The sequence below is a fragment of the Schistocerca cancellata genome, chromosome 4, assembly GCF_023864275.1.
Source record: "Schistocerca cancellata isolate TAMUIC-IGC-003103 chromosome 4, iqSchCanc2.1, whole genome shotgun sequence".
NCBI classification, from domain to species: domain Eukaryota; kingdom Metazoa; phylum Arthropoda; class Insecta; order Orthoptera; family Acrididae; genus Schistocerca; species Schistocerca cancellata.
Window position 1 is genome coordinate 581,998,908 of NC_064629.1, and position 12,140 is coordinate 582,011,047.

General features: G+C 38.9%; 1 protein-coding gene across 1 annotated transcript in view; it reads right to left on the minus strand.

The window, feature by feature from the left end:
- Positions 1-11,249, minus strand: part of LOC126184684 (lysosomal Pro-X carboxypeptidase) — a 52,727-nt gene extending 41,478 nt beyond the window's left edge. Inside the window, exons 1-2 of the mRNA XM_049927177.1 lie at positions 11,098-11,249; positions 3,523-3,663 (exon numbers count right to left, since the gene is read on the minus strand). Of these exons, the coding sequence (XP_049783134.1) occupies positions 3,523-3,663; positions 11,098-11,178 (222 nt within the window). The 5' untranslated portion in view covers positions 11,179-11,249. The remainder of the gene's footprint in view (positions 1-3,522; positions 3,664-11,097) is intronic.
- Positions 11,250-12,140: the final 891 nt, after the last annotated feature.

Genomic DNA, 12,140 nt, shown 5'->3' on the forward strand with positions numbered 1-12,140 from the left:
GACCAGCTCAGCATCGTGCCTTATGAGGTGTTAAAACCAAGTGAAACAATCACAGGTGCTTATTATCGAATGCAATTAATGCATTTGAGCAGAGCATTAAAAGACAAATGGCTGCAATACAGCGAGAGGCATGATAAAGTGATTTTGCAACATGACAACGCTCGACCCCACGTTGCGAAAGAGGTCAAAACGTACTTGGAAACATTAAAATGGGAAGTCCTATCCCACCCGATGTATTCTCCAGACATTTCTCCCTCTGACTATCACCTGTTTAGATCAATGGTGCATTGCCTGGCTAACCAACACTTCCGATCTCATGAAGAAGTCACAAATTGGATCGATTCGTGGATCGCTTCAAAAGATGAACAATGTTTTTGACGCGGGATTTGTACGCTGCCCGAAATATGGGAGAAAGTAGTGGCCAGCAATGGAAAATACTTTGAATGATACATGTGTAACAAATTTGTTTCATTAAAGCCTAAAATGTTGGGGAAAAAATGGAGGAAGCAAAGTAGTACACCTTTTACATATAATGTGCTCTGCACGAGACTAGATTTTGGTGCTGAAAGCATCTGGAAGTTTGCTTACTTTACATACATGCATTAATGACATATGGAATTACATTATGCCTGTCTGTACCATATGTTCTAAGCATATGTGTCTTGCATTTATAACTGGTAAGCTGAAATTTATCCTTATTATCACAGCACAATAAGGAACTTTTTGGATTATGTTCTCCACGTTTTCACTGAAGCATGAAGCCACTAAGGCACCTCAAGGAGGTTGTCTACAAAAGCAACCAACAAGAATGACTGGCCCAAGTTCACCAAGATTATATGGTCTCCATAAGATACATGAGAATGAGATAGTCATCAATCTCGGTTCTCCTAGTTATCACCCAGTCAAATGCCTTATGGGTGTTCTCACACCATAAATGGGACTCCACTGACTTTGTACAACATTTGCAAGGATTACAGCTTCAGAAGAGATTTGTCATGTTCAGTTTTGACATTGTGTCACTTTTCACTTAACTGCTGTGGTAGACTCATTCCAGCTAATTCCGCAGAAATTTGATATGATCATTACAGATTTCAAATGAGTAAACAGTCTCTGTTGTAATTATGTAACAGCATTATAAGTTTCCCTTTCCTTAATCACAATGTTGTCCTCTATTTTACATGAAACCTCTATCACACCATTTCCTCTTTTTACCCCCTTTTATCCCCCTCCTCCTTTAGCCCTTTCCCTGTGTATTTAACCTCATCCCCTTTACATCCTCCTCCCCCCCTGCCCCCTCCTCCCCATGCCTTCACACGTCATTCATATTCTCATAACAGGAGGATGACAGATCAAAGCAGCATCAGTCCATCCAGACTTAGGTTTTCCGTGATTTCTCTAAATTGTTTAAGGCAAATGCTGAGATGGTTCCTTCAAAATGGCAATGTTAAACACTAATCTCCTCCTCCTCTATATTCCCGCTCCTCCAGTGTCACCACTTGCTGGCCCTCAACTCTCCCAGTTCCCCATCTGCAATCTCACTATATGCTATACCACTTCTGTGTTTACAGTCAGTGAGGGCAGCAGGACACTGCAGTTCCACCTATTCAGTTTGATGGTTGTAAACGCGTATCTACCACTGTCACCAGATCTTCTTTCTACCATGGTGAGTTTTAATTACATGACATCTTCTTTTTATTATGATTATATTTTATTTACCACCCCTCACCCAACTTGTTATACTCAATATTTTTTATATTTATCTTTTTACCTCTTTTTAGGGTTCCCCTGCATTAACTTGTAGTTTATGACAAGACTGTTCCCCACCGCCATTTTATATGATGACATGGCCCCATACAAAAAATTTCCAGTGTCTAACCAAGTAAGATTTAGAGCTTCTTCTTGAAACTCATTCAACTTTTAATGATATTGTATCCACTGCTTACTAGGTTCACATGTCTGAGCTGCAATTTATTTCCTTACTGTTCCAGTCTTATGATGTGCTAACCATGTGAGATGCATACTTGGAATTAATATAGTTACATAACTGCAACAGAGACTTTTTGGTCATTTGAATCACGTATCTACTGTTGATGCGTGCCACAACTGAATGGAATATATATTACTGATCTCCTCAAAAATGTGTTGACATCCATCTACTTTCTATTCAATGGTGCATATTACCAACAAGTTGAGCTTCATTAGCTTCATTATCTGTGGTTGCCAATACAAACCATTTTGACGGCAGTCATTTCCACTGAAACTGACCTGTTTGTTTATAGATCATATGTTTGTACTGTGGCCAGTGGTGCAAGAGGAACTCAATAAGTTTTTAGATTATCTTAACCATACACAGCCTAAGATCAGGTTCACCATCGATCAAGAAAAATATGGACTGCCATTTACTGACTTTCTGATTAAACAAAAGAATGGTGGATTAGATGAATTTAGAATTCAAAGACAGCCCACAAAAGCCAATATGTATGAACATGGCTCCGGCTGTCATTATCTGGCACAGAAATACAGTACAACCAACAGACTTGCATACAAAGCCCCCATACTTCCAGAATAGCTATGTCTTCCAAAAACATCTAAACATTACATTTAAGAAGAATGGGCACAGTAAGACACACTACCTGTCCTAGACCATGGTGGCAAACAGTCAATAACAAATTGAGTCTCTCTGAAACAAGAACTTACCTGTGACAAAAATTAGATGACATCTTTTACTTCAGTTTCTGATTACATTCCTAGTTCATGTGCCATTTTGCACTTGTGCTACAAATGAACTCATTACTACTAAAAGGAAAGTATCTGTTTAGGAATTATGGCACATGAAGGCTGTTCAGTACATCTTCCACTATTCTGTATTGCCAAGCACAATCATAACTTTGTTCTGAAACCTTCCTCAAATCATATGAGGATTGGTATTGGTATTATGTACTACTGGATTTGCTGAGTATACAAGTGAGACACAATTAAAGCTTTATTTGCTATTTTTTAAATTTTATTTATTACAAATAACTGTCTACTGTATAAGGCTGCAGCACGAGGAAAGGACAGAGATATTCTCTCCCTCTCTCCTTCTCTCTCTCTCCCCCCCCCCTCTCTCTCTCTCTCTCTCTCACTCTGTGTGTGTGTGTGTGTGTGTGTGTGTGTGTGTGTGTCCAGTTTAAAATTAGTAAGAGGGAATACAAGTAAAAGTATCGTGTGCCACTGGTATCATGTGCTTCCCTATGACTGGCATTCTACAATTAACTGATTCTGAGTCATTTTCTCTCCCTATGGCATGTTAGACACTCTGAATACTTTAGAATAATGCCTGGAAACTTGAGTTTTAATATTTCTTTTAAGAAGTATCTTTCTTTTATGATGTATATTAATACTGTAATCATCATTTTAACTATCGCCATTTTGTTAAGTATTTTGGTTTCTCTCTATCCAGATACATACAATGTTTTTGTGGTTGGCATAAGTGTGTGTACTATGAAATTCTGTTTCAAAAATTACTTATACTGAACTCACCGAGTTGTTTGCAAACATTTCAATGTCACCTTCATTTCCAGTGTAGAAGAATATGGATCCTCGTTTCTGGTCCCAGTATGAATTGTTCACTAAGTAACGTATTGTGAATGTGTCTGAATTAGCAAAACTGAAATGATCAACCTGTAAAGGCACAGAAAGCAATAGTATTATGAAATAATGATGCAGAATAAAACACTCATAAGAATCCAGAAACATAATCAAGTAAAACAGGGGAATGGCAAAACATAGTTGTAGAAGCTCAGCTAAAAAAATTCTTATAATCCAGAAATTTCTGGACAGAAAAACAAAATGATTATGGCAGGGAACCATTAACATCAGAAATGAACTGTTGAGTAGCTTTAGTATAAAGAACATAACTATTACAGTCGTTTATTCGACATAAAACTGCTAAGCTTAATTAACAAAATGCATCAACCATTTGATTTCTTGCTCAGATTTTCACAGTATCATTCAGATATTCTTCTAAGGAATAATAGAATTTCTGTACTAACAACTTTTGTAGCTTTTGTTTCAGGTGCCCTAGTTCCAAGCTGTGGACTTGTTTCTTTTTGAGAATGTTGTAAATTTTCATGTCCATGTATTCTGAGGTTTATGCGTATAGCTTTAACCTGTGAGTGGGAAGCATGAAATTGCCCTTGTTCCTAGTGTTATATCAATGTTTAAAATTATTGTCTATGAATAACTTGGGGTTACTATATACAAAAATAATCAGTTCATTAATGTACAAACAGTGGGCACTTAATATTTTTAAATTTCTTAACAGTGGGTGGCTGTATTTGTTTTGTTTTACATTATACATATTTCTAACAACTGATTTTTGTAATTTAAATATTCTAATCATTTTGCTTGTGTTACCCCAAAAAATAATTCCGCCCCTTATAAATGATTCAAAATAGCTGTGGTAAACTACTTTTCCCATCTCCATGCTAGTTGAATATGACAGAATCTTCATTGCAAGGGTCAGGCTGTTTAATTGATTTGTGTGAAGACCAGGATACAATTAGATCCAGATGCATTCCTAAAAAATTAACAAAGCCCAATTCTTTCAGTTCTTGGTTTCTATGATTAATGTGGGTTTCTTTTACCTTACAGTCTTTAGTTTTAAATTGCAGTACATGTGTTTTTCCAAAAATTCAATTTCAATCCATTTAGCTGGAATTAATTTTCTAAACTATCTGGTAGAATTGTGACAGTTAAGGGAATTTGTTCCAAGTCATTGCTTTCAACAAGGCCAGAAGTATAATTGGTGAATAAAACTGAGTGTGAATTTATGTTTCGGGGCAAGTTGTTCATATTAAGTAGAAATGACATTGGACCCATAATTGAATCTTGTGGAATGCCTTGTGAAATAATCCATTGAGAGAAGGAATTTCCCTTGCTTGATAATACAACTGTGCTTCATTTTCTGTTTGTGAGAATGCCCTAAAGCACTCTAAAGCGCAACCTCCAACTCCGGATCTTTCCATTTTATACAGGAAAAAGTGATGGTTTACACAATCAAATGCTTTTGTGAGATCACAGAATAATCCTGCAACTTTTCTAGACTTGTCTAAGGCAGAACTGATATTTTCCACAAACTCATTAATGACTGCCATTGTGCTTTTGCCTTTTTGAAAGCCATATTGATTTTCTGAACTTATGTTTGATTTTCTATATATTTTTTTTTATTTGCATTACCATCGCTTTTTCAAATGTTTTTGAAAAATAGAGACTGGGAAGTAATTCCCCATATCTTCTCTTGAGCCTTTTTTAAATAAAGGTTTTACCCCTGAGTACTTTGTGGCATCTGGAAATGAAATCATCATGTGGCACTGTTGGCCAGGATGCTCCATCCAGGGAAGTTCAGCTGCCGAGTTGCAAGTTTTATTTCAGACAATGGCACACTGGGAGACTTGCATGTCAGTGATGATTAAGACAACACAACACCCAGTCTACAAGTGGAGAAAATCTCTAACCTGTCTGGGAATTGAAACCGGGCCCGCAGCAGGGAAGGCATGCTCCATCCGGGGAAGTTCAGCTGCCGAGTTGCAAGTTTTATTTCAGACAATGGCACACTGGGAGACTTGCATGTCAGTGATGATTAAGACAACACAACACTCAGTCTACAAGTGGAGAAAATCTCTAACCTGTCTGGGAATTGAAACCGGGCCCGCAGCAGGGAAGGCAAACATGTAGCCACTCAGCTAAGCAGGCAGACGGGCATCTGGAAAGTGAACTTCTTCAAGTGATTTATCAATTATTTAGCAAAAGGGGTGAGCTATTATCTTGACAGCTGCTTTAACTATTTGCTTGGTATGCCACTCCAGCCTGTAGAATTTCTGTTCTTTTTTTCCTTTGTTTTTTTCTTCCTTGTTTTTAGCTGTAATATAGTTTTCTCTATATCTTTGGCTAAAATTTTGTCAAATTTGTTTAAGTATTCTTCTGTCCTCTGACCCAAATGTACTTTTTCTGTATAAGCATCTACATCAACATCTGGTTTTGCTACATTTATAACAAATCGAATGATTCTGACAATTGACCAGGATTTGTTACCATTTTATTTCCCTCCTTAATTTTGGAAATATCTTTGCTGTCAGCTCTAATTCCCAGTTCTGATTTTATGACAGGCCACAATGCCTTTGATTTGTGTCCAGGAGCCAAGACGAATTTATTGTTAACAATTTCCTTTGCTGCTTTCACTGCCCTTTTAAATATGCTTTTGTACTATTTAACACAATTAATGAAAACAGGATCTTTGTTGTATTTCCATTCCTTGTGCAGTTGTCTTTTTTTCCAATGGACAGTTTTACTCCAAGAATGATACACTTTAGTTTACTTGAAACTTTTGTGTGGCGTACTGTAAGTTGAAATATTTACTTAAATACATGAACATTTTTTTCTAAAAATACGTTAAAATACACGCAGATAGGAATATCATCTTGAACTTGCCACACCACCTCTTCTTATTTACAGCAGAACAATTTCAAATTTTCAGTAGTAAAACGTCTTTTGCTATAAGTTTTTTAGTGCTTGGTTAATTTGCATTAGTTGTTTCAATAAACAGAGCAGAGTGGTCTGAAAGTCATACGTCTGCACATAGCTTCCTTGCATCATCAAATTTATAATTTGTTACAATATTATCAATACAGGTTCCATGATTTTCTCTTGTGGCTTCCAAGAAGTTTACCTTGAAACAAATTTTTTGGATTAAGTACAGAATCTGTATTGAGTCAGGGAGAAAAGATACAGAACAAAAGAGAGCAAGCAGAAAGATTGGGACCCAAATGAGAATTTGGAGAACAAACAATAAGACACATATTAAAAGAAGCAGAAGTGAAAGATATGGGTGGAGAGGCAAATTTGCAAAAGTTTTAAGAGGGTAAAAGAAACAGGAAGACAGAGACTAGTCTTACCCCTGGAGAGTAGCAGGACCATTACATCTGTATAGCAGCAGTTTACATCCAAACAGGTCAAAGGAACTAGAGCTGTAAGGAATAAAAGGGGGAGGGAGTGCAAGAGAATGAGGTTCCACAGATGGCATGAGCCCCAAGGATCTGTATATTTATCATGCAATAAATCATAAAATAAAAACATTGTGTATGTTAAACCAAGTAGACAACATATGACTGACATTATGTACATAACTGGCTAAACAGAATTGGTAACAGTTCTCTGATATGCCGTCACATATTAAAACATGCCACCAGAGCTGTATCCCAACATATATATGTCCCATCATATTAGACAAGAAAATTTTCTTTTCTTTCCTTTCTGCATAATGCTCTAGCCATGGCCTGTTTGAGGCACAAGCGACAAGCTGCTGCTTGGAGCACAATGCTGAGTGGGTTGCCAGAAGCACCACAACTGCAAAATTCCTATGTAGGATGAATTACAATTAGTAGCAGCTGCTTGGGGTGCCAAGCTGAGACGGGTGGCCAAGTGCAAGATTTGTATACTGTGCATATCCCAATTAGTAACAAAAACTGACATGGGTGAAAGTCTATGAAGGAAGAGGGGGGCAGGGGGTGGCGCCAATGATAAATAGCTTGTGTGGAAAAATGATTTTGGACTGGCCGCAGCCAGTGGTGGTTCATTATAATTGTAATTAAGGCATGTAGAACAACATGATCATCGAACTTATATTGTAATAATTGGACAACAACAGTAAATTATAATTGTGTTTCAACAGGTGATTACCAGTAATTATTTCATAGACCTTATTACCAGCAACAGCACTGTGAAACTCATCTCAGATGATTTTATGTTGGCAGTAAGGCAATAATTAGCAGAAAAGCTAACCTACAACTAAGACTGTGCAGTGGTCAAGTAAGGAGAGTGGTATAGTTTACCATCCAGCTATCTGTATTAAAATTTTCTGTAACTTGCCTCAATCACTTACGGCAATATGGGGATGTTTCATTTGAAAAGTTCATGGATGATTTTCTTCAACTTGTATTCTATCTCTACTGAATCTTGTCTTTTACTAGGTTATATAATGATAAAAATGTTGTATGGAGCAATGGCCTGGTGCAAGACTTACAAAAAGACATCACTTCAGAGACTGCCCATCCCTCAATCAGCAGCACCTGGTGTATCAGGTGGTCACCCATCCAAATACTATTTGGGCCCGACATTGCTAAACTTCAATGGTCGGGTGGGAACCAGCGTTTCTAACATGGCAAGGCTATTGGATACTAGGTATGTGATGTATAGTCTTTCAGTTTGGCATTTTGAGTAGTCCTCTCTGAAGTTTTCATATGCAATTTACTAATATGATCATAATCTCTAATCCACGATACATCATTCATTGAGTATGGAGATTCCAAAGAATGAATATCTGGCCAACCAAATTAGCAACACCGTTGTATCAGTCAATTTGAAAATAGTGTCGCTGACTGAATGAGGAATAAGTAAAGATAGGCTTCAAATTGTGAGTTGGTTTAACGCACCACACTTATCTACTAAGTGTGGTCCTCTTGGAAATAACATGTCCTTAACTTTCACCTACTTGAGGACTGAGTGCTGATTTACTCAGCCAGTAAATTATTAACAGGACCTGCAGTTCAGTGCGCAATACCTACCACAGTGTAGTCTGAAATTTTTTCACAGGCACAAATGACTCTGACTGGTTCGTTAACTTAAAAAGTGAGAAGGATCGTCACGGGCTTGAACCCTGTACATTAAGAACTTGTCACACTGTGCAAGCCGGCCGGAGTGGCTGAGCAGTTCTAGGCACTTCAGTCTGGAATCGCGCGACCGCTGCGGTCGCAGGTTCGAATCCTGCCTCGGGCATGGATGTGTGTGATATCCTTAGGTTAGTTAGGATTAAGTAGTTCTCAGTTCTAGGGGACTGATGACCTCAGATGTTAAGTCCCATAGTGCTCAGAGTCATTTGAACCACACTGTGCAAGAAACACACACATGAAAATATCCACTTGTTTTAGCTAAACAGTTACTGATACCATTGTGAACAACACGCATGCAATTTGAGAACCCTGTCCATTCAGAGTTGTCGGCCCTAATGTGCCTAATTCGAATCTTCGCGGAAAAAAAAAAATTCATCAGTAGTACCTACCTGACTGCCACGGCGAACGAGCAGTGGTGGCATACAGTTCCTGAATACCAGGTTGTAAGCCACTGTCTGGGTTATATCGTAATCCTCTCTGCAATATCGCATGTATTGTGGGAATGTCGTCGATGGCGATCATTCACTAGATGAAATGAATTTATCGTATGGCAATGATGGCCGGGAGTCCCCATCTGGGGAAGTTCGATCGCCGAATTTCAAGTCTCTTCAGTTGACGCCACACTATGTGATTTGCGCGTCAATAATGATGAAATGATGATGAGGATAACACAACACTTAGTCCCCGAGTGGAGAAAATTGTCCGACCAGACCCACAATCGAAACGTGCCCTGCTGCATGCCAGCCTGACGCGCTGACCCCCCCCTTTTTTTTTTTTTTTTTTTTTTTTTTTTTTTTCTCCTCAGCGTTCTCGGAATTTGGTCTGGGTGGACGTCGCATGACACCCCCTTCAAGTTCATCGTTGAATACTTCACTCAGTAGTGGTTAAAAACAGTCTTGGTTGCAACTACTGTTAAGCACTGGTTTGCTGTATGCCACATATGAATTGGAAGAACTTCACTCAGTTTTCTTTCCTGCAGACGGCAGCTAGCCCTCTGACGGAACACACTGGGCTACCGTGTCGACGTACCACGCACTTTACAGGGCGGACATTGCTAGAGGATGATGATGATGTTTGGTTTGTGGAGCGCTCAACTGCGCGGTCATCAGCGCCCTTACAAAGTCCCAATTTTTGACGAGTCCAATTTTTATTCAATCCAGTCTATCCACTGTCACGAATAATGATGATGATGATGAAATGATGAGGACAACACAAACGTAGGTGTAGGCTACGCGCCCTTACCAATTTGCATTGTCTGCTTTGATTTAATTCTGTACTAATGCATGACACAAAAATTACTCCGCTGCATAAGATCATACAACGCCACCTCCGTGAGGAACAGCATTCTCTTACTGTACCTTTAATCTTTCCTTCGGTTCCACTGGATTTCGATATTCAGCAGCGGCAATATTGCCATTATGGCAGTATCAACATAGAGGAACTGAAAATCCACTAGTTGTTGAGGAACAGCTGTCCTTTCAGAATGTTCAATAGTTTTTGCACATTGCTTCACGCATCAATTTTCGAAAGCCTGTATCTAGTTACCATCTTAATCGTTTCTCGTTACTTTGTGTTCGCTCTCGGAATTCCGGGCTGTCTTCTGGACTGAGTTTTAAGAGTACTTAGTTAAAATTTATCTTGCCTCTCAATGTTGGAAAATTATAGATGACTTACTAGTTCAAGTTACTGGAAAAATAAGTGTGGACAGAAAAAAAATTGAAGGATTGCATTGCACTAACGCGGGAAATAGTGTCAGAATCATTGCTGACACACATATATCTTAAAATCAGTAAACTTCGCGTCGATGGGAAACAGAAGAAAATTAATCGAGTCTGTGTAAAAAAGGCATCAGTAACGGTATGAAGTTCGACCATCAAAAGTTCGATGAAATGTTGAAGGGATTTATCAGAACATATTTTTGGAAGTTTCTATATTATTAGCAGCTCGCAAAAATGTTTTATAATATTCGATTTACGCATGGACTTCATCCCACATACACGTTATGTTGGTAACACTCACAATGGTTTTCTTGTAAAACACAATCATGTGACATGCGCACAAGACAATAAGCTACAACTAGTGGTTTAGCACTACCAGTTTACTATATGTAATAAACACTTAGACAAACTCTATCATCCTTGTCAACCTCTTCATAAATGAATAAGTACTTGATAATGTGTGCATTTCTTTTCTTTAACAAAGGTAAAATTCATACAGGTAAGGATATAACAGTTAGAACTGTTGCAAAGAATCAGCTGACATACATATTTGATCCGAGTGCAAAAGGCAGACAAAAAAGAGGTTAGGATAGTAAATAATTCACATTACAGATCAGTACAGTAACGCGAACAGTGTTAGCGAAACTTATTGATTGCATGTGATTTCATACCGGTACGGTGAATCTTTTTACTTCGTAGTGATAGGCAGCGCAAGAGCCTGCAAGCAGGACTATTACAACCGCATTCATCATCTTGTGACAGACAACTGAGCGCACCGGTAGCGTACAGCGTGTAGTAGGTGCGACGCAGTGCTGCCACACTACGGGAGCACTGCCCCGGGGCCAGTCATCGGCTGCAAGGAAACCCGGCACGCAGTGAAAACAATTGACTGACGATAAGCGCAAGATAGTCCTCGCTAAATCAGACCAGTCCCTGTCACAGGCGCATTTTAAAATATTGATAACTGACACGTCGTTTTCAAGCAATTGTATCTTGTCTTCCAGTACTTCAAAACTGAAGATACGGAAAGTGAACGAAATAGATATGGTAGCTTTTCACTGAAGTGTTATTTTACGCATTGTTAGTTCAGTGCCTTCACTAGCCTACCATACTAATGTATTGTATTCAAAATTTGAGCATAATTGTGATTGGCTTCCGAGCGAAAGCCATAAATTGTTTTTTTCAGTCATGCAAATATGAAAAAAACACGAACTGCGCTTATCGTATCCTGGAAATGCCTATGACTCACAAGCGAAAGCAAAAGTCACTAGAGAACTACCTGAGAACGACGATTATGGAAAACTAAAATATGTTACGTCATCTGTCTTATTATATAGCGTGTCCCCCACTTTTAGGTCAAAATTTTATACATGATAGAGCATCTTAAACAGAGTATCTGGATATCAGGAACGAATAGTCAGAAACGAATATTTCGGGCTACACATGGCTGTATGAGCCACGAGTGCCAGGCACGTGTTCGTAAACGGGTAGGGATCTATCGACGTAGCACAGGTCTTAACAACTAGCCGGTTTTGAGCGCGAGTACTCGCGTCTGCTCAGGCACGTGCTCGCGAGCAGGTGCATCGTCGCCGAGCAGGGAGGGAGGGGAAATGCGCGCGCACGTTTGAATAGAGCCGCAGCGTGCCTATTGAATTCGCGCCGACTGCGTAACTTTTAAAGTACTACGATCAGCTCTAACAGTCACTTCGCTGGT